At 35.3% G+C, this 25871-nt stretch overlaps 2 protein-coding genes across 3 annotated transcripts; both read left to right on the forward strand.

Moving 5' to 3' along the window:
- The first annotated feature begins 286 nt into the window (after window positions 1-286).
- On the forward strand, window positions 287-1689 carry LOC131627004 (gibberellin-regulated protein 14-like). The gene is made up of 4 exons (XM_058897842.1): window positions 287-410; window positions 591-623; window positions 806-1103; window positions 1281-1689. The coding sequence occupies exons 1-4, from the start codon at window positions 345-347 to the stop codon at window positions 1463-1465; spliced, it is 582 nt and encodes a 193-aa protein (XP_058753825.1). The 5' UTR covers window positions 287-344; the 3' UTR covers window positions 1466-1689.
- An 8679-nt stretch (window positions 1690-10368) lies between these two features.
- Window positions 10369-14242, forward strand: LOC131627028 (senescence-associated carboxylesterase 101-like). 2 transcript variants are annotated; one of them, XM_058897863.1, is made up of 4 exons: window positions 10369-10471; window positions 11630-11975; window positions 12198-12731; window positions 13102-14242. In XM_058897863.1, exons 1-4 carry the CDS (start codon window positions 10455-10457, stop codon window positions 13939-13941), a joined length of 1737 nt encoding a protein of 578 aa, XP_058753846.1. In that variant the 5' UTR covers window positions 10369-10454; the 3' UTR covers window positions 13942-14242. The 2 variants fall into 2 exon arrangements, with proteins under 2 accessions (XP_058753846.1, XP_058753847.1); XM_058897864.1 differs by having other exon boundaries at window positions 13105-14239.
- Window positions 14243-25871: the final 11629 nt, after the last annotated feature.

The raw sequence follows: 25871 nt of genomic DNA on the forward strand, positions 1-25871 counted from the left end.
TATAAAAAAAATATTTTTTTAAAAAATAATATTTAAAAAAATAAATAAAAAACGTAAAAAAAATATTAATATAATATTGCACTGTTCATGTATGGACGGTGAATAGTACCGTCCGTATATGAACAGTGCCGTCCGTACATACACCAATACGGTGTAGGTGTACACTTTAGTGTACATATAACATTGCTGGCATCTTATACCTCATTTACATTAAATTACATTATTACTTTAATGCACCTAACCTTTTTGTTTTCTCTCTCTCCAACCATGACCTCTATATAACTCAATAACTAGTAAGTTTTTCAAGTAACACTCACTAGATTACTCTTCTTTCTTTCTTGTCCATGCTCCAAAAAATGGCTTCAAAATCCATTCTTCTTCTAGCCATTTTTCTTGTGGTGGCCACTAAGGTATAATCTTTTTTCTACTTTTCACTTACTCATCAATAGCTCATAAATATCCACAAAAAAGTGGTGGTGAAAAAATTCTTTATTTTGAATATAACTATTACTTTCTTGATTAAGTGTAATATATTTTAACTTGCATATAATAATTCCTTTAATTTTAAAATAATATATCTTTATGTGCAGGTTTATTCGTATGAGGAAGATCTCAAAATAGTGGTATGTTGTTAACTCTAAAATAATCTCCTTTCTATTTTTGTTTGATTCCTTTAAAATATCTTATCAGAAACTTGTTTCATAATTATATTTTATCTTCTTATAAATCATTTTATTAAGTTTAATAAATAGCATATTTTTTTGGTTTAAAAAACAAGAAATTAGAAAAATGACATTTGGTGCAGGTGAACTATGCAAACCCTTCAGCTCCTTCTGTTCAAGCTCCACCAGTAAAACCATCACCAACACCTGTAGTGACGGCTCCAACACCGCCTTCTCCGGTGAAGACACCGCCAACAACTCCACCACCTGTGAATGCTCCTCTTTCTCCCCCATTGTCAAAAACACCTTATCAAACACCACCTATTGTGAAACCACCTTCACCACTACCAGTCACAGCACCCACTCAGCCACCAACTTCTCAGCCCCCTGTTGCCAAAACTCCACTGGCACCACCTACTCCATTCGTCAAATCATTGAGGGGTAAGTCACTCCATTTCTATGTCATTTATAGTTAAATAAAATCTCATAAATAATTAGCTACGGTTATACTGTCACTAAATCTTAAAATATTTGATACTGTTAGTGATTAATGTTAATGTTTGTGAGATGTGATGAATCATGAATTAATGATACTTTGTATGTTTATTTTGTTTGCAGATTGTATTCCACTATGTGGTTATAGGTGCCAACTACATTCAAGGAAGAACTTATGTTTGAGAGCATGCGTAACATGTTGTAACCGTTGCAAATGTGTCCCTCCAGGAACCTATGGCAACAGAGAAAAATGTGGCAAATGCTATACTGATATGTTGACTCGTGGCAACAGATACAAGTGTCCGTAGATACACAAATTTATACACATATAATTATGAGTAAAAAAATATGTAATAGCAGGGATTAAGGTTTAAAATTGCTGGTTAATTGAATATTAATTTAGTTACCAGCATTACACTATGCAAGTTAAGTTAATTAATTACTAGTATGCTATATATGTAATGTATCGTGTATGTGGTCTTTGTGGTCCAGAAATTTATATTGAAATTAAGTTGTACTATTAACATGGAATTATGAAAGTATATTTTGTTGTTGAAAAATTAATACTATGAAGTTATGATCTTGATTAATTGGATTCTATTTTCGGGAAAGTGGGAACATATTGTTGATGTTTTTGTTTTGTCCTTATGGATTTGGTGGCATGGATTGATTCATGGGGTCACTGTCATATAAATTATGCCAGCTACCTTTGTCAGATTGCATTCATTAAAGCCTACCCATTAAATTGGAGGACACTTTTTTTACAGCTTGATTGAAAGGTATTCCCAAGGGTAGAACCTAGGTAGTCTAACTCCAATGTACACGTACGTACAAGTTTAGGCATCTGCGTTTTGGTGTAAGGAAAAATAAGGTAATTCAAGCTGTTTGCCTTTTTTTAAGTGTGAGAACTTTAATTCAAGCCTTATCAATAGTATAAAAGATTTTTCAAGCCAGCTATGTAAAAGGAGATCTTAATATCTGTACCCTACATGTGATATTCATGTTCCATACAAGAAATCCAATTTTTAAGTTCAAATTGGACTGCAATAAACTAGCCCAAGTCCGAAACTGCTTATTCGCACCTCCTCGTCATATCTAGCACACTATATATGTTGAGAAATGAGTGTGAGTTTTGTAAGTTTTAAATTATTTGAAAAAATGGAGGTCGAATACTTTATAAGTGAGATGACTCATACATATTTTACCTTCAGATTTTAAATGATTACGTGGCATTTTTCTCACTTGTTTGAGCAAGTCTTAAACATTTAGGTGATTCTCTAACCTATATGAATGCTTTACCTCATGATTACTCCTAAGTTGTATCAAAGGTGATTATTTGAGTAAGGGAAGCAACTTTTAGTATCGAAAGTCTTCATGACATTGTGATGGTCAGACGGTGTGTCCTGTTGAAGTGTCTAAGACGTAATATGTGGATTAATTTTGACATCAAGTGGTTTCAACTCCATTCCAAGAGCTTTTGCTTGAAGGGGAGTATAAAAGATGGACTCACTTAAGAGAGAGATTATTGAGAAACAAGTGTGAGTTGTGTAAGTTCCACATTGTTTAGATAAATGAATTGAATATTTTATAAGTGAGAGGACACATATATCAATTATCTTCAAATTTTGAATAAATATGGGATGTCTCGGTCACTTGTTTGAGTGAGTTTTTATTCTTTAGGTGATGTTTAGTAAGAAAATGTGACATGATAAGTTAATTTTGAAATGATTCTTATCTTTAATCTTTAGTTTAATTTATTATCTTAAATTTGAGTTATGATAAAATAAAGGAAAATAGGATAAAAAAAGTAGATAAGTAGTCCTTTTTAAGAAAAATATTTTTTTAAATTAAAAAATTAATTTAATTTATTATAAATAAAAAACCAATTTAAGAAAAAAAAAATTAAAAATCATTAAAAAATAATTAATTTTTTTTAATAAGCAATTTGAACCTAGCGGCTTTCGAACCTGAGACCTTGAGAGGAGCACACTCTCAAGACCCAAGCGTTTCACCGCTAGATCACACACGCACAAAAAAAAATTTAATAATAAATGAAAAAATTATTATTAAAAAAATTTATATCATGAGAGAACTTAGTCTCTTTAGAACATAACACTCTCTACAGAGGAGAGGATGGTTGATTTTGTGAAATCTAAGAGATGTGGTTAAGTCCCACGATTTTCTACATATGACTGTTGACTTGGCACACATTCACAACATGATCGGACGCTATGGACGGAGAAACAAGAAGATGAAGCGATACATCTACACAAGGGGCGATCGAATCAAACGAAATACGTTCGAACTAATAAAAGGGTGATCCAAGAAGAACGAAAGACTAGGCACATGACAGTCAACTTGATATTTCTCAATTATACCACTATATGTATAATTGATAGAGGATCTTTCTCTTATTATATTTTGTTTGAAAATATTTTATTGAAATAGTTTCGATTGATCTCTAATTTATATTACAGTATTTATGAATCCATTGCAGTTTTATTTATAAAAAAAGTAATTTCATTAGATCAAAAATGGTAGGTATTGTATATAAAATATTTTTAACTTTAATTTGGAAATTTATTGATAATACTATACTTAAAATCTTTTAATAAATTTTACATTTTAAGAGTTGGATTAAAAAGCTTCCGATATTATTAAAGGGGGTTGCTTCTCCCACCCTAAGTGATGAAGAAGCACTATATGGAAATTCAAAAATGCCTCTACAAATTCGAAAGTACATTTCTAGAAACACCAATTTTACACCAAAACACGTCATAAGTGAGACATATCCAATATTTCCCCAAAATCTATTCTGAAAATGTATCTCGGGACACACCCTATCAAGGATATTTTTTGTTTAAGAATTTAGTGACAAAATATGAAAGTGCACTTCCGAATTTGTGAAGCGAGAATTTGGAAAAATGTCACATTTGCATAAATATTTCGAACTTAGCTTTCCAAAGTTCAAACCTACTACTATTAAAAGGTGGTTGTGTGTTTAGAAAAGATCTCCTTAAAGGTATGTTGAAAGTCATCTTCCTCCTCGGATGATTAGTCCCTAAACAAGAGTCAGACTCCGATGCCACTTGTTGGTCATGTGACTTCACACACAAAAGCGGGGGTGGGGTGGGGTGGGGTGGATTGTGTGTTTCAAAAAAAATTGATTTTGAAAAACTTTTAGAACTATGTCCGTAGTTTAAAAGCATTTTAGAAAAGATTAAAAAGTAAGTAGTGAAAATTAAAGTTTCGAAAATAAAATGCGAAAAGTAAAAGTTAATGGAAGAATGAAGACACCAAGAATTATATAGGTTCATCCAAAGCCGACTTAGTCATGTCCCCAAAATTTGATCTTGAGAACATCTAATAAAACTTGAGATCTTTTAGAGATTGAACTCTCAAACCCCTATATATAAGGAAAATGAAGTATGTGGCTAACTTCCAACCAACCAAACAACGAACTAGGAGAGAAGCGGTGAGTCTTTCTTCCAAACGAGTGATTGAAGAGATTAGTATTCATCCCAAAAAAAACTTGGAGCAGTTAATCTTTAAGCTTCAAACCAAGATTTTGCACGTGCTGATCTTGAATCTAGAAGAGCTTTTAACACCAGATTGAGATCATGAACCAAATCGTAGTTTTATACCGGGCTAACAATGAACCTAGGATATTTTAATATCGAGCTGGTATACAAGCATAATAAGCTTTTAACATCGGCCTGAACTTGAACCAAATGAAGACTTTTAAACGGGATGCATTCCATTTAGACACCATCATATGAGAATCAAGTCCCATTGATATGGTTTCATTTTTTACTGCTTTTCAGTTGACTTTAGATATCATCAAAGATTGGTTGTCAAAAGCATGTTCATATTTGATAATTGTCATCTTCAAAAGCATGTTCACCTTCAATAGAACTTCCTTGATTCATGACCTGCAAAACATGGTTCCACATTCTCCCCCTTTTTGATAATGACAACGCATCTTTCAGGGAGTTGGTAAAAAAAATAAAAAGTTATTATTTTGAGTAATTAGACCCCCCTCAATTAAGTAAAAGTATATTGTACTCCCTATGAGAGTATACTCCCCCTCCCTTTGTCGAAATAAAAAAGGCATGTAAAGATGCATTGCAAAAATTTAAACATCCTAACATTTATAATTAAACATTCAGGAAAAGAAAAACATTACTATTGTACTAAATGAAATTTGCTAGGAATTCAAAGTACAAAAGGAAAATCACTCTATTGAAATAATGCGACAAAAAGGAAATAAAACAAAATATTCAATATTCTATAACACATAGATAAAAGCATTCATTGCCATAAGCCTCATCATCACCATTCCTTCATGGCTTCTCTCTAGGTTTTTGCCTTGACAAGGCCATGATGGTGATTACGGAAAGAGAGCTCACATGAAAGATGCTAGAAGAGATGAATTTTTAGATGCAAGAAATAGTGAGAGGGCATACCTATTTATATTGCGTCTTTGGACGTTTTGGTCGTGTATTTCTAGGAAGCAATCAATGGAGATTGTGCTGATTGAAAATCAAATCGTAAAATTTCCGAATTTGAGTGTGCTAATCAATTGCCAAATGGTTCTAATTGATTGGTTAATCAAATATTTCTGGATTTCACACACTTTAAGTCTTGTCAGATGCTTACTTTTATAGATACTTGCTTGAACTATACTTTGAGATCAGACTTTAAGTTGTATTTCATTTAGACAACATCATTTGAGAATCAATTCTTATTGATCTGGTTGCATCTTTAATTGTTTTTCACTTGATTTTAGTTATCATCAAAGATTGGTTGTCAAAATCATGTTCATTTTTGATAGTTGTCATCATCAAAAGCATGTTCATCTTTAATGGAACTTCCTTGATTGATGACCTACAAAGCACGGTTCCACAATAACAGTTATTAATGTTAATTTATATTTGTTTCTGCATCTGTTTCATTTCTGCATCTTTTTCTAGTTCAATAATTTATGGATATATACTTGTGTAAGTTATACCAACAGGCATCTCCGTATCAGTTTTTGTAATAAATTAGGGTGTGTCTCACTTACGAATGGATTATGTGTGAATTAAGGTGCATCCGGTAGTACATATCTGAATTCTAATGATAGTTTTTGTTTTTCACTAGGGTAGGAGAAACACCCTTAGGAGTGGGAAGAGAAATCCCCTTATTAAGAGAGGCCTTGATCCAAGTTGTTGGTCAAACCCAAGTAGGTCATACTGCAAGATATGGGATAAAATTTCTAAATTCCTAACCAAAGCAATTGGGGAAATGCTCTTTCCAACCTTAAGGGTGTGCCATATACTTCTGAAAACTTGAAAATGCCCTTCACGTATCTGAAGATGCATCTCTGGACGCACCTAAAACTTGAAAATTCTCTTACAATCAAATTGATTGTAAGGCAATCAACAAATCAACAATGCTTTAAAACAATTAACGGAAAATCATTACGAATCAATCATTCAATTAATGTGTTTAACAAGTTGATAATGGAAATTTAAATGCAAGAGATAAAGTTATATATATATATATATATATATATATATATATATATATATATATATATATATATATATATATATATATATATATATATATATATATATATATATATATATATATATATATATATAAATGAGACATATCAAATGAGAACTTTAGCTATAATGAGAACTGAGAACTTTTAATAATAACCATTGAATTTTGAATTAATGGCTCAGATTTACCTCATATTTTAAAATATTTAATTAATGTTTAAGTGAACCAGATATTATGTAATATGTATTTAACATATGAGGTCAATCTAAGCCATTAATTCAAATCCAATGGTTATTATTAAAAGTTCTCAGTTCTTATTATAGTCAAAGTTCTCATTTGATACGTCCCCTATATATATATATATATATATATATATATATATATATATATATATATATATATATATATATATATATATATATATATATATATATATATATATATATATAAAGAGAGAGAGAGAGAGAGAGAGAGAGGACACGAGGAGTTGTTTAGGTAGTTCACTAATCATCCTCGCTACGGCTACGTTTGCCCCTAATTCCAATTTGAAATTGAGATATCAATCTTACTATGCAAAAAATTGTTTACAAGAGATATGAAGCAATCCAACCTTACAAACCATATGTTTGATGTTGATCCTTGCACTTTTCTTCCATTGATCTGAGTTTGATCAAGTCACCCAACAAACACCAATTGATTCACCATCTCGCACTACTCCTTTGCAAGAAACCATCGTTCTTCAAAGCCTTCAGTCGGTTGAATCCAAATTTCATGTTGTTGTCACCCGAGATTACCCATTGATTCACCGTCTCACGATACTCCTTTGTAAGAACCTCCCGTTCTTCATAGATCTTCACTCGATCGAATCCAATTGCATAACTCTTGTAAAAAAAACCCAAATCAACACCTTAATCTTGGAGTAAAAACCTTCACATTTTTTTCAATGAAATCCCCTATGATTCTCAACCCAACCTTAGGTTACGACCAACCTAAATTAAACATTATCAACCAAGTCTATATGGCATCCAAACAATGAATGATTATGTATACTTTGTTTGTGTGTATGCATAGATGCAAGGTGGAAGATGATGACCATTATTAGTATGTGTTTATAGTTTCATCAAAATGAAAAAGATGCTTGTATGATGTATTTATAGTAGTGCAAGTTGGAGGCAAAAGGAAAACATAAAAATGTGAAAAAGGATGCAATCTATTTGAAAAACATCAGCATGTGTCGACCTATATTAATGCATGTGTCGACCAATATCAGGTCATGTGTTGACACATTCAAACAAAAGCTACGGGCTTTAAAACTAAAGCACATGTGTCAACCTGAAATTCGTATGCGTCGATCTAAAATATTGTATGTGTCGACACATTCAAACAAAAGCTACATGCTTTATTGTTGCAGTACATGTGTCGACCTATGAAAGGTATTTGTACACACTTGTGTTTTGAGCAAAAAGTAATTTTTAAAGCTTGCAGCTGATTTTTAATGTTATGTAATTCATTTTTGATGCATGCATGATACATTTTCCAAACATGTTCTCAGTGCATTCCAAGATCTCTAATGCTAAGGTGCACATAATGACTCAGAGATACCGTTCAATGTACAAAAATGATAAAGTTTTCCTAGTTTTGACATCATTCAAAACATCTAATGGGCAAATGCACTCATTTTTTTGCATGTAATCTTTCCATAATATTATAAAATTGGGAGGTAATTTTTGGATAAATTTTTTGTTTTTTTTAAATTCTGCACTACATAATACACTGATTTTGTACGAACAGTGGTTTAGGTGGGTCCATAGAAGCATCTCCGGACACACTTTTTAATTATGACACAAAAACAAAACATGGACTATACGGACACACGTCTCTGAAAAATGTCTTGATGATATGATAGGATTTGTAAGGTCCTAATTGATTTACAAATTCTACAAATAGAGGTTTCTCATTCCATGTTCTTTACAAAAACCATAATAAATACATATCCCCATATTGCATTTAAGTATATTAATGGCCCAAATCCCCCTTTTTAATATAGGGTTTGCAAGAACACACTTCTCGTAAATCTTAAATTCAAACTGAATACTCTCCTGCGATATTCAGAAAATCAGAGAGTTGTCAAGCTCGAGTATCATTCACCTTCGATTGACAATGAAGAAAAATTACACTTCACCATGCTTAAATTGCAGACGAATGAGGATTTAAAGGCTACGTGGAGTACATTTTACCGTTATTCAAAAAAGAGTCCAATGGAAGTGGATACGATGATTGCACGATCAACCAAAGATATTATAAGAATGTTGCAACATCGCAAACCACCCGTTTGTAATGGAATGTAATGTTAAATTGATGCTAACGTTAACGATTAACTACATAATATTTATTTTGATGTTAATTTATGTTATATTTTTCCATTATACCATTATTACTAGGTGTTTCTTATTTGATCTGATAAATCACATTCCACAAATGCATCTCCAAACAATTTTTTTAACAAAATAAAGGTTTCGCATCAATTTGCATTGTTTATAACTAGTAAATCATATTTTAGAGATTCATCTCCAAATCATTATAGGTTTATATGAAGATGTATCTCTTGACTATTTCTCTAAATACTAAAAGCAGTTGTAACTTGTCATACTAGTGGGAAGAAGATTTCCTAAGCAATTTCCACCTTACATACATGAGAGAGTAAAGGGTTTCCTAACAATTTCCTAAGCAATTTCCACCTTACATACTTGGGAAGAAGATTTCCTAAGCAATTTCCTAGATATTGATAATATGTTCAACAATATTAATGTTTTTTTTTATATTATAATTCGTTTTAACAATTTTATGAATATTAAAATAATATAATGAATATTGTATTAAAAAAATTATGAAAAAAAATTATAAAATAACTTTTTCTTAATAATATGTGAAAATAAATTAAAAGAAATAACATAAAGTGTATATATATATATATATATATATATATATATATATATATATATATATATATATATATATATATATATATATATATATATATATATATATAAATATAACAAGAAAATAATATTAATAATTTATTGATATGTAAAATAACTTATAATTGATCTCTTTATTTTTAATTTTACACATAATTTTGTTCTCGTAATTTTAATAAGTTTCATGTGCGTTAACTAAAAAAAATTGAAATGTATGAGTTAAGTGTTAAATTGAGATAAATTGTGAGACTAGATATGAGTTTTTTAAAGTTTGTCATTGAAGCAAATAATAGATAAGCTACTTAAAGAAGATATGACATAAAGAAATCCACAAAATACAAAATAGATGATCTAAGTTTTTGTAAATAGTAGGTTACTCATATAATGTTTAAGTGTATGAATACTGTTTTTATTGAATTAAAATTGTTATAATAGTAAATAATTAAATAAATCAATCAACAAATGATTAAATAAAGTCAATTTTAATAGACTTTCATGGAAGTTGGTGGGGATATTTTCCCTTATATATTAATATTTTGAAATCTTTAAAGAATGAAGGAAGTATCAAAGTAGTTATCATTAATCTTTAATACATTTTCCCTCTTCCAATTTAACGCGCTTGTTGACTCAACTATATATTTCCTTCACTTTTCCTGTAACTTTCCTTTGTCTCTTCCAAAGAGACTTTTCACTCACTATTTATATATCAACACTTTCTCCTTCACAATTCACAACCTTCAAATTCTCCAACTTTTTCTCAACCACAATGGTGCAATCTCAATTGTATGTTAACTCCTCCTTCTCATTTTTTTTAATCTTTGTTGTATTTTGTTTATTTTTACATATAAAATAAATGTATATGCAAATATATATATATATATATATATATATATATATATATATATATATATATATATATATATATATATATATATATATATATATATATATATATATATATATATATATATATATATATATATATATATATATATATATATATGAAGAAGTAGGGTTAATACCTATTTTCACCCCTGCCATATGGGGTTGGTTTGAAAAACCCCCTGCCAAAAAAAAATTGCAAGAATTCTCCTAACATTTGAAGATTCTCTCGTTTTAAACCTTGTAAAATATTTGTTTTTAAAACCAACCTTGCCATTTGAAGATCGGTCACTTTGAACCCTATAATCTTGTAGATTATGTTATTTTAAAGGGTTAATACCTATTTTCACCCTTGCCATACGGAGTTGGTTTGAAAAATCCCCCCGCCAAAAAAATAGTTGCAAGAATTCCCCTAACATTTGAAGATTCTCTCGTTTTAAACCTTGTAAAATATTTGTTTTTAAAACCAACCTTGTCATTTGAAGATTCAGTCATTTTGAACCCTATCATCTTGTAGACTATGTCATTTTGAACTCTCTGGAATATGACGGACAAGGTTGGTTTTACTAAAAAAAATAATTTACCGGGTTCAAAATGATAGAGTCCTTCAAGTGGCAAGGTTGGTTTCAAAAATAATTTTTTTACAAGGTTTAAAACGAGAGAATCTTTAAATGTTAGGGGAATTCTTGCAACTTTTTTTTTGGCAGGGGGATTTTTCGAACCAACCCCATATGGCAGGGGTGAAAATAGGTATTAACCCTATTTTAAACTCTCAGGAATATGACGGGCAAGGTAGGTTTTACTAAAAAAAAATTTATAGGGTTCAAAATGATAGAGTCCTTCAAGTGACAAGGTTGGTTTCAAAAATAAATTTTTTACAAGGTTTAAAACGAGAGAGCCTTCAAATGTTAGGGAAATTATTGCAACTTTTTTTTTGGCGGGAGTTTTTTCGAACCAACCCCATATGGTAGGGTGAAAATATGTATTAACCCGAAGAAGTATTACTTTAAGAGTAGATTTAATTTTTGAACTAATATTGAATATCTTGTGTATTTGTAGATTTAGCAATGGAATTGAACTTGCATCTTTTGTGACAAGTTCTAATCTTCTTCAAAAATCATGGAACCTTATCAAATCTCGTAATGTAGATATTGCTTCAAATGTTGGTGTTGGACTATCATGGAAACTTTATAAAGAACCAAACATTGATGTTACAATCATAGCATTTGAAGCTAACCCTTCAGATTCTTTCATTCTTCAATCAGAATTGGTTTCATTTGCTAAACTCAAGGAGAATAATTCCCTAAATTTTGAGTTTTTGTCTACAAAAAACATTTCTCTTAACAAAACTGTCGTTTCACTCTTTTGTGAAAATCCTCAGATGTTTGATCAGTTGAAAACTAAGGTACACCTTTTTCTTTTTTAAATTAGAGTTTTTCGTCTTTAACCGAAATTTATTAATCATTTGAGTTCAATAACTTGATTTCCATGTAATGGCTTATGAAAACACTTGAGCGTAATTGTTTACGTGACGAGTATTTATTTGATAAGTACTTAATTAAGTTGTTTATCCGTGTCAGATAACCATAATTTGATTTGATCGAGAATAATAACACTTCTAATGCAGGTTATTAGCTCCACTAAGTTGATAATTACTGGACTTGCTCTTGGAGGATCAATTGCTTCACTCTTCACTTTATTACTATTAGAAAGCATTGATTCAAAAAAGAAAAAACCTATTTGCATCACATTTGGTTCTCCCTTAATTGGTGACACATGTTTACAACAAGCCTTATCACAAAATTGTACATGGAATTCTTGCTTTTTGCACATTGTTTCTTGCAATGATCCACTTCCAAGGAAGTTCATCAAAGATCATACTAGCTCTTACGTACCATTCGGAACATTTCTCATGTTTTATGATTCATATTCTACTTGTTTTGAGAATCATGAATCTGTTTTGGCAATTCTTGAGACTTTAATCCATGATCAAAATCAGGTGTTTGATTCTATAGAGTATGAGAACATTGTTGAAAGTCTTTATCGAAAAACAATTTGCAAGGACATAACAAATCAGATTCAAGACATGAGCTATTCTGATTCACTACACGCGTGTATCAACTTGCAATTGTTGGCATTAGGATTGACTCCACATATGCAGGTAACTCAATATTTGCTTCTAATGTTTGAAATTCTAGTTTTGATTGTATCGCGATACATGATATATTATGGAGAATTGCAGTCAAATGCAGTCTCGATCACAATTGCATTATAGTTATAGACATCAAAACCATGATAAGGTGATCTAGGTTGTGACGATTGACCATTTCCTCAAATCATGTCGCATACTACTCTAGACTTAAATATAAACAAAAAAAGTATATGCATTTGATCTAAAACGAATAGTTCTTGAATTAACTTGTTTTTTAAGAAAACCGTATTAGAATTATAGTGCAAGTATACAACTAGTATTTGTCTGTGGTATGTACAATTTTTATTGACCTATTTCACTAAAATTGATTTTTTGGCAGCAGCAACAAGACATGGATATTACTTTGGTAAAAAAGATGGAGGACTTAGAGAAAAAATTTATTTTTCAGAAGAAGGATAAATTTGATCCATCCAGAAAATTGAATTTAATGAAGAAAGACATGGTTGACCTCGAATTGTACAAGAAGGTTTCGAAAGTTCGAAATTTAGGATACTATGATAGCTACAAGAAAATGGACTTTGAATGTGACCAAGACATTGTTAAAAACCATAAAAGCCTCACATTTTATTGGAAAGAAATGGTCGAAAAATCATTGATGAAACCACAAAAAGAAGAGGCATCGCTTCGTACTCGCTGGCTCTACGGAGGAACGACTTATAGGAGAATGGTTGAACCATTAGATATTTCTCAATACTATCTCAAAGGTGGTAAAGACTATGTGACTAAAGCAAGATCTAGTCACTACAAACAATTAGAGGATTGGCTTGTAGAAGAAGCAACAACAAATTCCACCACAAATGGTTCACAAAATGTGACTAGAGATGATGTGGAATCAATTTTAACTCTTGATTCTTGCTTTTGGGCACATGTTGAAGAGGCTCTAATTTCATGCAAACAATTGAGGGATGTGAAATCTAGTGTCATTGAAAAAGAAGATGCAACAAGAAAATTGATTGAGTTTGAGAATTATGTTTATGGATTGCTTGTGGAATATGCAGTGTCACCAGAGATTTTCCTTAGTGGAAGTAGCTATATGCAATGGTGGAATGAGTATAAGGAAATTAAGGGAACTTTGTATAGTTCAAAATTCACATGTTTTATGAGTAATGCTCATAATTACAATGTTCAATATGTTGAAGGAAGTTATAATTTTGAATGAAGAATTGTCACCTCCAGTGATTTTAACAATGTGAAATATCTAAAAACTCCTTTCATCGTGATAGAAGAATGAACCACCGTAAAATTTCATGAAAGATTGTAACTTAAATAGTTAAGATTTTTCAAGATTAGATATTAGTCATTTGTGAAAGGATAAGTCAATCTTTAATTTTCTCCTAAAAGCTTAGTTTTTTTTATTATTTATTTTGATCTGAATTTGTGGTAGTTTAATCTAGTAGCATGTCTGAATTTTAGAGTGTGTTTGGATGAGGTAATTAAGAATTTTCAAGGAATTTAAAATTCTAAGTAATTCAAATGATTCAATTGAAATTCATTCAATTTTAAATTCTTTTGTTTGGATGAAGTATTAAAATGATTCATTGTTAAATTTTTTTGGTCAATTTCATCAATTTTAAAACTTTTGGGCCAAATTTAAAATATGAAAATTAGGGACTAATTTGCAATTTTAGAAAATTTTAAGGACCATTTTGTAAATTTTGAAAATTATTAGGGACTTATTTGCAATTTTATGAAAAATTTTGGGATAAATTTATAATTTTAATAAAATATAAGGATCATTTTGCAAATTTAGTAAAATTAACAATAAACAATTTAACACTCAAGTTATGGAGCAATTTCAAATTCTTTACTTTTTGGTGTCATTTGAAATTCTTTAAATTTAACTTGAATAAAATACTTCACAAATTTACATCATTTTAACAATTCTCCATATTTTTCATCCAAACAATGAATTTTGGTCAAATCATTTTCAAATCCCTCAAAAAATTACTTTCCCTCATTAAAATGCTCCATCCAAACACACTCTTAATGTTTTCTTATTTAACTTTTTTTTATCAGTACTATTATATTTGTGTTTTTTTTTAAATATTTAGAAAATAAAATAAAGTACACACGCTTGCTTCGTCGACTTCACCAGAGCATCTTCTTTGCAATTTCATTGACATCAATTTTCCAAAGACTATACTTTTTCTCTTCCATTAACCATAATGGTCTATACTTCTATTAAATATTTCAATTCAATCACCATGACATGACACACATTAAAAAATAATCATACTAATAGAATATGATACTATTATTACTGATTTATGTTGCATAACAATTTTATTTATTTATTTATTTGTTAATTATGTTTCAGATTTAGCAGGGCAATTTAGCATTCAACTCAACTTTCATGATAGGCTATTTGTTATGGGCTAACCAAGAGCCAGCTAGTTGGCCCAAAGAAAGGAACAATTCGATTAACCACTCGCAACATATGAATTATCAAAGGAAAGATGGTAGGAGATTCATTCCCAGATACATCCAACATTTTTCCTTATTTTATTTTCGAAAAATAACATAAACGACTCCTCTATATAAATGGAAAGCGTCATTCTCTAAATAGACAATTTCAAATTTAAACCTCATTCACTCATCTCATTTATATAGTGATTTGAGCGTTAAAGTGTCAACCTAACAAATTCTACCCATTCTTCACCGCATAAGAAGATCAAATTCACTGTTGCTTCCCACAACCTCTATACTCCGATCAATTCAAATTCCATAATGAAACAGTGACGCCGTATGTGAGAATCAACTTCTAATTCATGCGTTTTACACAAGTGAATACTTTCACTTCGATTCACTAATTCAAAACTTTGTCGACCTTAGAGTTCTTGAGATCGACCTTTAGATCCGATGTTTTTGATCTATTCCAATAGCAGATCAACTTTCATTTTTAGAATTTTCAAATCTATAATCTCCAGATCTTCACATAATGACTGAATCTAAAGTCACTCACGCTAATACTTTACACGAAGCATCCTTCGCTTCTGGCATTGCTCAAGCCACAAGAGATCCACCGCCTCCTCTTCAAGGTGGCGTGGATCAGGTCGTTGTAAATACTTTATTACTTCCAGACCTCCTCTAATCTCTTCCGATCGTAGGATTTGCTCCACATGTCCATCAAGGTAAGCCTTCGCTCAGACCTCTAATGCTACCACCAGCCTCAAAACTAGAAGCATTGTCCAGTTTCTAGTTGTAACAGGCTAACCTCAGAATACAAGGCACAGATGAGTTACTGAACAACATGTATAATATATTTCGACAACAAAACTCTTAATATAAGAAAGATTGACTTGTCTGAAAGAAAGCCTACACAATGCGCCAGTAAAAGGGAACACCGTGCAAAAAGCCGCTTCCAGAAGAAGCCAAACTATTATCTCTGAGTCAGCTGCATCACAATGAGACAAAGTTTTAAAGTCTCTGAATCACTAAAAAAGACATCAAACTCCTCCTCACACTCCTAGAAGAAGTTAAGGTAGTTACGTTCCTCTGGAGGAACAAGTTGAGAAACCTCCAATGAAGAATCCACAGAAGCATCCTCTTTGTGCCCGCATCCTAGACAACCAAAAACCAAAGTTGCTGGAGAAAACTCAAAATATGAAGGAGTATGACGAGAAAGGAGATCCTAACGAGTACCTACAGCTCATTGATAAATGTTTGAACTACTTTCACGTCAATGAGACGGCGAAGTGAAAGTTATTTGCACTAACATTGAAGGGATCTGATAGGCTTTGGTTCAAAGCTATGCCGAAAATGAATATTGAGTTCTAGACTAATTTGTGCAAGAAATAAAATCTAACAAATAGATCTAGCTATTGGAAAATTCGCAACCATAATGGCTGTATCATGCTTGCGATGACTTGCTTTTTTGGTCATATTTTGTTGTTGCTATTTATAGGATAAAGAGAGGAAAAAATGGAGTTCCGAATTTGATAGTAGAAAGTGAAGGCAAAGAGTTCAGGAACAAGAATTTTTATAGTTTTGGAGCCATTGGAGACGTATTTCTTTATTGATTTTTATGTAGCCTTTATCTAAACTAATGGTAATGAATTGTATCACTATGAGTAGCTAGATTTCTCTTGATTAGGTCTTAGAAGATGAACTTGATTTTACTTGGTTGGATCATATGATTGTTAGATGTTATTGGAATGCTTATATTATATAATTTACATTCAATTACTTTTATTCTTAAGGCTCTTTGGGTGTTGAAACGCACAAAGTGAATTTTGATGATTAGGGATTATTGACGTAAGTCTACCTACTGAAAATAAAGCAATTTTTCAACTTAATAATTAACTAGGAATATGTAATTATAAGTTGTGGTTAGAGAATTAATGCACGTAGATCGCCTAGTTTTACTTCAAATTTTACTAAGGAATTAGAGAATGGTAGTCTAAATTAATGAGGTGTGCGTCAAGAAATTGGGTAAAGTAGTATTGTTAATTCATTGTAAGATTATAAAGTCAATTTGATTCAAATAATACACAATCATCAGGAGAAAAAAATTAAGAAATTTAAATAAGATCTAACATTTTTTCATTATCATATATTTTATCAATTTTATTCGCGTAATTTATTTTCACAAAACAATATGAAACCCTCCTTTTTTTTTACTTTAAAAAGCATAATTACAACCTTGTTAAAATTTGTAATTTCTCTGAAGAAGATCTTTATTGTATTATTTGAGCTAAATTTGTTCGCTTGCTAAAAAAAAATCATATATTTTGTTTAACGTGTGGTTGGTGGCTTGGGGCATTAGAAAAGAAATCAATAATAAATTGTTTGAAATAGAAAGGTTTCCGGTGTACCCGTTGTCTAATAAAGTAAAGGTCCTTGTTTTGGGTTGCTAATAGTTACAAAAAACAAATAGCTCTGAATTTTGTGGGGGTTTAGTCTAGTTGTATGTTTGAAGCTTAATGTTATTTATTTGGGGTGTTCGCGATGCGGTTTGGACGATTTTAACTCTAAAAATCATCTGAATTGCAAGAGAAAAAAACACACGATTCGATTTGGTTCGGTTGGCTTTCAAAAATAAAACCAAACCAATGTGGTTTGGATTGGTTCGATTTTTTTCAAAAAAATTATTGAACCATACACACATGTAGAGAAAAACATAATTTTGTGTTTAATACATTGTCATAAAAAAAAATTATAATTGTCAAAATAAATTTATGATTTGATACATAAAAATGCGTCTTACAATTTTATCTTAGGTCTAAAGAATGATATACATGAAATTGCATTCGTAAATATATATTATACAAAGAATACGATAAAATATATTTTATGAAAATAGTATTTATAAATGAATAATATTTTATTTTTATGATGATATATAAATTAAAATAAATATCATACAAAAAATATGATAAAATATACACATAATACCAGGTGATTTTTCTAAAAAATTATATATATATATATATATATATATATATATATATATATATATATATATATATATATATATATATATATATATATATATATATATATATATATATATATATATATATATATATATATATATATATATGGTCGGTCCTTTGAATTTGGGTGTCTTGGGCGAATCAAAATAGTGGTGCCCATATAATTTTTTAACAATAAATACACAAGGATAAAAGAAATAATTGGATAAAAAACACATTTTCATTTGACAATGTGCAAAAGGAATAGAAATATAGATCTTGGAATTAATATTTATACTACATCAAAATGTAAACCACTATAAAGAGACTTATTCTTCTTCTTCTTGATCCCGTCTTTTTTTCTATAAAAAAAAAAAACCAAACCTTTAAAATTATTTAAATATCATCTTCTTAGTATTTTTTTTTTGCAAAATCATTAATAATTTGTTCATAATCAAGGTTCTTCAAGAAATTATTTTCAATTGAAATCAACACAAGACTATTTAATCTATCTTGTAACATAGTAGAACTCAAATAAGAATTTAATAATTTTAATTTAGAAAAACTTCTTTCAGCAGATGCAACACTGATAGAAATAGTCAATATTACTCTATAATGTATGCTTGCATTAGGAAAACAATTAAAAGTCTTTAAAGAACTCAATATCATATATCTTGATTTTGATTCAACTGTTAAAACTTCTCTAATAATTTTCAATTCTTCAAACAAAATTTCACCATCAAGATCAAGAGAATCACCATGTTTTAAACAAGTTTCAAGTTGTTTACAACATGCTTTCAAGTTCCTATCAAATAATGATCTAAGTATTTTAATACTAAACAAGAATCCAAAAATATTTTATATGTGCCATACTACTAAAATCTTATATCAAGTTAGCCAATTGTTTGATCTACAATATATAAGAAATAATGATTTCGAAAAGTCTCTTCAGTAGACTCAAGATTCAGTTGTGTGAGTTGAGATGAAATTTTCATCATAATGTTGTTTTTTACTAATTTGACGTTTTTGAAAAAACACAAATTCAATCTCTATTTCATTGTCAATCTTTTCAGCATTAGCCTTACCATTTACAAATCCAGATTCTATATATTTTTTCAAATACTTGATCAAACCTTTTACTAGTTCTATAGCCACATCAATATACATGTTTTTTTTTTGCAAACTTTTGTTAATTTCATTAACAACAGATAACAATTCAAACCAAATAATCATAGCTACTAAAAATTCAAAGTTTCAAATTTCATGAGTTGCTTAAGATTTGACTTCACTCTTATTTTCAGGATCATTATCTTGTTCAGCAGCTAGTTGAAGTAATGATTCACTCTTAATTTTGGAATCCATAATATAAAATATTTTTTATATCATTATTTTAATTTTAGTGTCTCAATTAAACTCTTTAGTTGCTAAAATTATGGATATATTAATTGATTTTATTTTAGAGAAATTAATTGATTTTATTCTACTCTATATTTTATTTATGAGAAATTACATTCTTTTTGATCGTACCTGATTAGAAGAATCGTCGCTGGCTGCTCGGAACTGTGTCTTCGAGGAGTGAGGAGGGGGTGTACCTGCAAGGTACTCCGATGCCAAAGTAAGGAAACGAGCAAAGGAGTGCAAGTACAAGCTAAAAGTAAGAAAGAAGTGAATACCTGACCCTCTAGTGAAAGAGGGTATTTATAGCCCCCAGCGCTGGGCCATGATCTCGCTATTGGGTTGGACTTCCAAGCCCAACTAGGAGACTGCCAAGTTTCCTGAGCGGAAATATCGGAGGAGCGTAAGTGCCCTCTATCCTGGTTAATTGCTCCGAAGTTTAAGGGAGACGCGGTCTTTTAGGGACCACGTGGACTCCGCATTATTCGGGGGGTTGGATATGAAGGAGCCCTACGAGGAGTAAGGTCCTCGGCGAAGGTGATGCTCGCGTGGAGCAGGGTCCTCGGCTCACAGAGGATGTTATCGGGGGACCTCCTTGCCGGGCGCTTGGTGGCCCGAGGAGCATTACGCCGAGGATGGTGGAGATGAGCACTCTTAGTCCAATTGGAGAGCGCAGAGTGGTTTGGGCCTTTAAGGCTAAGTGGGCCGAAGCTACATTGGGCCTAATCGGCGGATGACAGCGATTCCTACGACTTTGATGATGCTCGGCCACGGTGATAACGCTCGGCATTGGTGGGATGGATCCCCGTCGAATGGTTGTGCTCGAATGGAGCGGTTCGTGGGTTGAAAAGAAAAGTCGCGCGTGTATAGCACGCGCTGACGTGGCATATGCAATGATTGCCTAGGGTCTAGATGGCGGCGCTTGTCAGGGGGCGCGACGTTTCGTCTTCCGAGCTTTTTCCCTGTAAAAAGGGGTGAGTCCCCACATTTAGGCGTTTTTCCTCTCTGTTCGCGCGCTCGGCTTTAGATAAACGATCCCCGGAGGAAGTTGGTCGTTTCACCGCTCGTAGGAATCGCTGTCGTCCGCCGAGGAGTTCATCCCAGCCATCATTTTCCATGTCTTCAGGTATATTTACGAATCTTTTCCCAGTTTTTATGTCTTTTTCGTATGGTTTCGAGAGCTCGCGACTGCGCACTTTCGCTGTTCTCGCCGTCTTCGTCGGCTGTGCCCCATGCACAGTCGTCACTTTTCCTCGGGTTATTCAAGCGATGCCCGGGGGTCAGTTTATGGACTAGACGATGTTTCTGTTCAGGTCTTCGTGAGTTCTTAGGTTCGACTGCCGTAATCACATCCTTTTTTGCTAAGTTTTGGCGCGAGTCCTCGGCTGACAGATGGATTTGTCCTTGATGAGGGGTTTAGCCGGGGGCTCTGCTGCTCCTGCTCTACCCTTTCGCTTGTGTTGCGGTGGAAGGGTGGATTTGATGAACCGTCGAATTCATTTTTTCCTTCTGCATGCAGGTGAATCTGATTCGAGTGTCAGTTCGGGGTCGAGTTCGGAATCTGGCTCGTGGGCTAGTGGCTCGGAGAACACGACGGCGAGCAGCTCTGATGTTGAAGTTGTTGAGATTCAAAACACGCCCGCCACAGCCGAGGAGGACCATGAGGATTCCCCCGGTTCGGATGCCGAGGGAGGGGTTTCTCCAATGCCGCTCTTTAGTTATGAATGCACGGTCGACCTAGACTGGGTAGCCGACGAACCTATGTTGGTTGTTTCCCGATACACCGAATCCTTAAACGGAGCTTTTAGGGAGATCGAGGTTCGGGGAGATGGTGATGAGTTGAACTACCAAGTAGGCTTCCCGTCTCGACATGAGCGCGTATGTTCTCGTTTTGATAGGGACAATTTTGCTATGTATGAATATGTGTTCAAGGAGCTTGGTTTTCGTCTGCCCTTCTCCGGCTTCCAGACTTCTTTGTTGGTGTTTCTTGCCCTGGCGCCATCTCAACTGCATCCGAACGCCTTCGCTTTTATGCGGGCATTTGAGATTGTTTGCGACTACTTGGGTATCGGTGCTACGACCGCTTTGTTCGGCCGCTGCTTCCGTGTCCAAAGACAGACGGCAGACGGGCGTTATAGTTGGATCTCCTTAAGAAATGCTGACAGAAAACTTTTCGGGATGTATACCGACTCGGTGAAGGGTTTTAAGGATCGGTATTTCCTCGTCCGTCCGTACAGCCCGGCAGCTTATTCTGCTTTGTCTGATATCGTGGAGGTGCAGGATGAGGACGACAACTTGGAGAGGGATGAAGACGGGCAGGTAGTGAAGGAGTTCTGCACAGCGTTTACGTTCTTTTGGTGGAAAGGCCACTTCTCGTCTCCCCCTAAAAGTTATGCTTGGGAAGACGGAGAGCTGGACGAGCACAATACGGCGTCATATTCGGTTCTCTGCAAGTATGTAGACGATTTCACCATGTCTCAGTGGGTGACGAGGAAAGGGGATCCCATCTTGGACGAGAATGGTGTGCCGAAGGTAGAGCCGCGGGCCATCAATACTAAGGCCCTGTTATCTTGTCAGACTCCCGAGGAGACCCGTGCGCTGTTAGGTCGTATTTGGGCTATTTATCTTGTTTTGTCTCTGCTGTTTGGTGTTTTCGCTAACATGTTTTCTTTCCTTTTTCAGATGCTATGGCGGAGAAGGATGACAAGCTCTTGAAGATGGTAACTCAAGATGCGAGGAAGCTTCGGGAGAAAAAGGCCCGGGCGGCGGGTGCCGGTGACAACGCAGGTTCGGCTGGTTCGCCTCGGGTAATCTTGGATGGTGAAAGGACTCCAAAAAGGTCTCGTCCTGCTGAGGGGGCTCGTGAAGAGACGTCGAGCCTTGAGCCCGACCGCGCTTTTGTGCTGCCTCCTTACTTCAAAGATGGGGGTTACTTTGAAAAGTTTCCTCTGGCAACCTCTCCGGATGAAGCCCGTCGGGTGGAGAAGATGGGATCCCCCGCCCTCCTCAAGCAGCTAGCGAGTGATGGTGCTGCCGTGATGAAGGTTTTGGGGATGGCCCAAGTGTTAGCTAGGGGTGGCCCGGTTTCTGCCGAGGCTCTGAAGAAGGCGGAGTCGGCCAGGAAGCATGCCGAGGACGAGGCGAAAACCTTGAAGGCCGACCGTGAGAAGTTGAAGAAGAAGATTGATGGGGTTCTGAAGCAGAAGGATGAGGAGATTGCGGTGGAGAAAAAGAAACTTGCCGATCTTCAACTGGAATGGGCACCCTCGGCTGACGAGTTCCTGGATGTGCCTGCTCTGAAATCCAGGGCCGAGCTCGTCGAGAAGATAAATGGGCTTAAGATGAACCTTGCCGAGATGGCCGAAGCTGGGTTCAACTGTGCAGTCCGTCAGCTGAAGCTTCTGAACCTGGGCCTGAAGATGGACAACATTGGGCTTTCGTCGAAAATTGTGGACGGGGTGCTGGTGCCTGAGTCCCCCGATGGCGAAGAGGAGCCTTAGTCTGGGACTGCGTTCCCGTTTTTTGTTGGCCTATGTGCCTTTGTAATTCGTATGTTGGGCTATGCCCGAATGATTTTTGGGGCCTGCGTGCCCGTCAATTTGTTGTAATATTTGGATATCGCCGGCCAATTTGGTCGGCAGTTAATGCTTTACTATTCCGCATTTATGCTTTTATCATCCCAATGTGTGTTTTAGAATTTTTATTGTTGCATGTTTTGGGTCCGGGTTATGTTTGTTCCGGGGAGGTATTCCAACACTTAGGAATATTTTGCTTTTGGATTGTGCTCGGCCGAGGTTGACTGCCCGGGCGTGTGGTGTACGATCCGGGTGCGCAGAGCTGGTGTGCGCCATGAGCGGGCACGAGACCACGGTCGGGGCCAAGTGCTCGCGGCGTGAACGGTCCCATCGCGAGCTGGGATTCTGCCGTGCAGGTACTTCCACGGTGGGTCTAGGTGTAGAATCCGCCGTGTAGCCGGTTCTATCCTTTTGATAGGGAGCCCTGACTGTCGCTGTCGTGGAGTGCTCGCGTTCGTACCATGACACGAGTCCATGCCCGGTTTCCTCTCGTGTTCGGGACGAGCGGCCGGGGAGTGTTATGTTGTGTCTAACTGTAATAGCGTCTGAGTTTTTCAGCATTCCAGGGTCGAGCAAGTTTTTCACCGAGAAGGTTCTCGAGGTAATAGGCGCCATTCTCGGTTTTATCGTAAACTCGGTATGGGCCTTTTCAGTTTGGGGCGAGTTTGTCCTCGCGTGAATCTTTCATGTTTCCGCGGAGCACTAGGGCGCCGACTTCGAACTCGCGTTTCATAACTTTGGCGTTATGGCGCAGAGCTATCTGTTGTTTTAATTTTGCTTCTCGGAGGGAAGACCCTGCTCGGATCTCTTCGACCATATCGAGCTCTTCCCTCATAGCCTCGTCATTGAGCTCTTCCTCGAGAGGCGACTCGGTCCGCCGAGAAGGTTCTCGGATTTCCACAGGGATTACGGCTTCGGTGCCGTAGGTTAACCTAAATGGGGTTTCGCCCGTGCTTGAATGGGGCGTCGTCCTATATGCCAAAAACACACTGTGTAATTCCTCGACCCAAGCTTTCTTAGCCTCGCCGAGTCTCCTTTTTAATCCTCAGTGGATGACCCGGTTGGCTGCTTCGGCTTGCCCGTTTGTTTGGGGGTGTTCAACCGAGGTGAAGTGTTGTTTCGTGCCGAGCTTGGCTACAAACTCTTGGAATTTCTTATCTGTGAATTGGGTGCCATTATCGGTTATTATCGCCTGTGGAACCCCGAACCGAGCGAGTATATTCCGTTTATAAAAACGGAGTACGTTTTGAGACGTGATTTTGGCGAGCGCTTCGGCTTCTATCCATTTAGTGAAGTAATCTACGGCGACCACCAGATATTTGTTTTGGTATGACCCGACTGGGAATGGTCCGAGGAGGTCCATTCCCCAGGTTGAGAAAGGCCAGGGTGATGAGAGAGATTTAAGCTCGTTTGGGGGAGCTAAGTGCATGTCGACATGACGCTGACATTTATCGCATTTCTGGATGTGCTCCTTGGCGTCTTGTTGCATGGTTGGCCAGTAATATCCTGCCCTGAGGGCCTTTCTCGCCAATGATCGGCCTCCGACGTGTTGGCCGCTGATCCCCTCGTGAAGCTCTTGTAGTATCTCGAGTGCTTGCGAGGCGTCGACACATTTGAGGAGAGGAATGGAGAAACCTCACCGGTATAGTTTGTTCTCAATGATAGTGTATGAGCAGGCTCGTCTTTTGATCGCTGAAGCTTCTTTCGCGTCGGTCGGAAGTTCGTCCTTCGTGAGGAAGTTGTATACCGGGGTCATCCAGCAGTGGTTGTCGCCTATGGCGAGCACGGGTAGGGGTCGCGCGTCCTTGTTTATGCTTGGCCTTGATAGGATTTCCTGGATCACCGACTTGTTTCCGCCTTTCTTTCTCGTGCTCACGAGTTTGGATAAGACGTCGGCTCGTGAGTTGTGTTCTCGGGGTATATGCTCGACTTCTTCCTTTGCGATTTTTTTCATCTTATCTTTGACGAGCGTGAGGTACTCGACGAGCACGTCGTTTTTGGCTTGATAATCGCCGCTGATTTGGGACGCGACGAGCTGGGAGTCGGTGTAGATCTTAACCTCCCGAGCACCCACATCTTTGGCGAGTCGCAAGCCCGCTAAGAAGGCTTCGTATTCCGCCTGGTTGTTCGATGTGGTGAAAGATAAACCTAAGGATACTTCGATGATAAGCCCTTCGTCGTTTTCTAGGATAATGCCGACCCCGCTTCCCGAGCTGCTTGAGGCGCCATCTAGGTAGATGGTCCACTAATTCTTAGCAGGGGCTGGGGAGTTAGCGATTGAGGTTATCTCGGCTATGAAATCTGCCAGTGTCTGAGCTTTTAGTGCTTTCCTGCTCTCGTATTGTACGTCGAATTCGGATAGCTCGAGGGACCACTTTAGCATTCTCCCGGCCATGTCCGGTCGGCTGAGGAGTTGCTTGATAGGTTGATCTGTTCGAACGACGATGGTATGGGCGAGGAAGTAGTACCTCAGCCTTCTGGCTGCTGTTATTAGGGCCAGTGCGACTTTCTCAATTTGTTGGTATCGCACCTCGGGTCCTTGCAGGGCATTGCTGGTGAAGTATACGGGTTTCTTCCCGTCTTCAGTCTCTCGGATCAAGGCCGCGCTGACCGCCTCGTTTGAGACGGCCAGGTAGAGATATAAGGTCTCGTTGTCTCCCGGTCGGGAGAGAACGGGTGGTTTTGAGAGTACTTGCTTAAGGTGG

This window comes from Vicia villosa, unplaced genomic scaffold (genome assembly GCF_029867415.1).
Source record: "Vicia villosa cultivar HV-30 ecotype Madison, WI unplaced genomic scaffold, Vvil1.0 ctg.000345F_1_1, whole genome shotgun sequence".
Classification (NCBI taxonomy): Eukaryota; Viridiplantae; Streptophyta; class Magnoliopsida; order Fabales; family Fabaceae; genus Vicia; species Vicia villosa.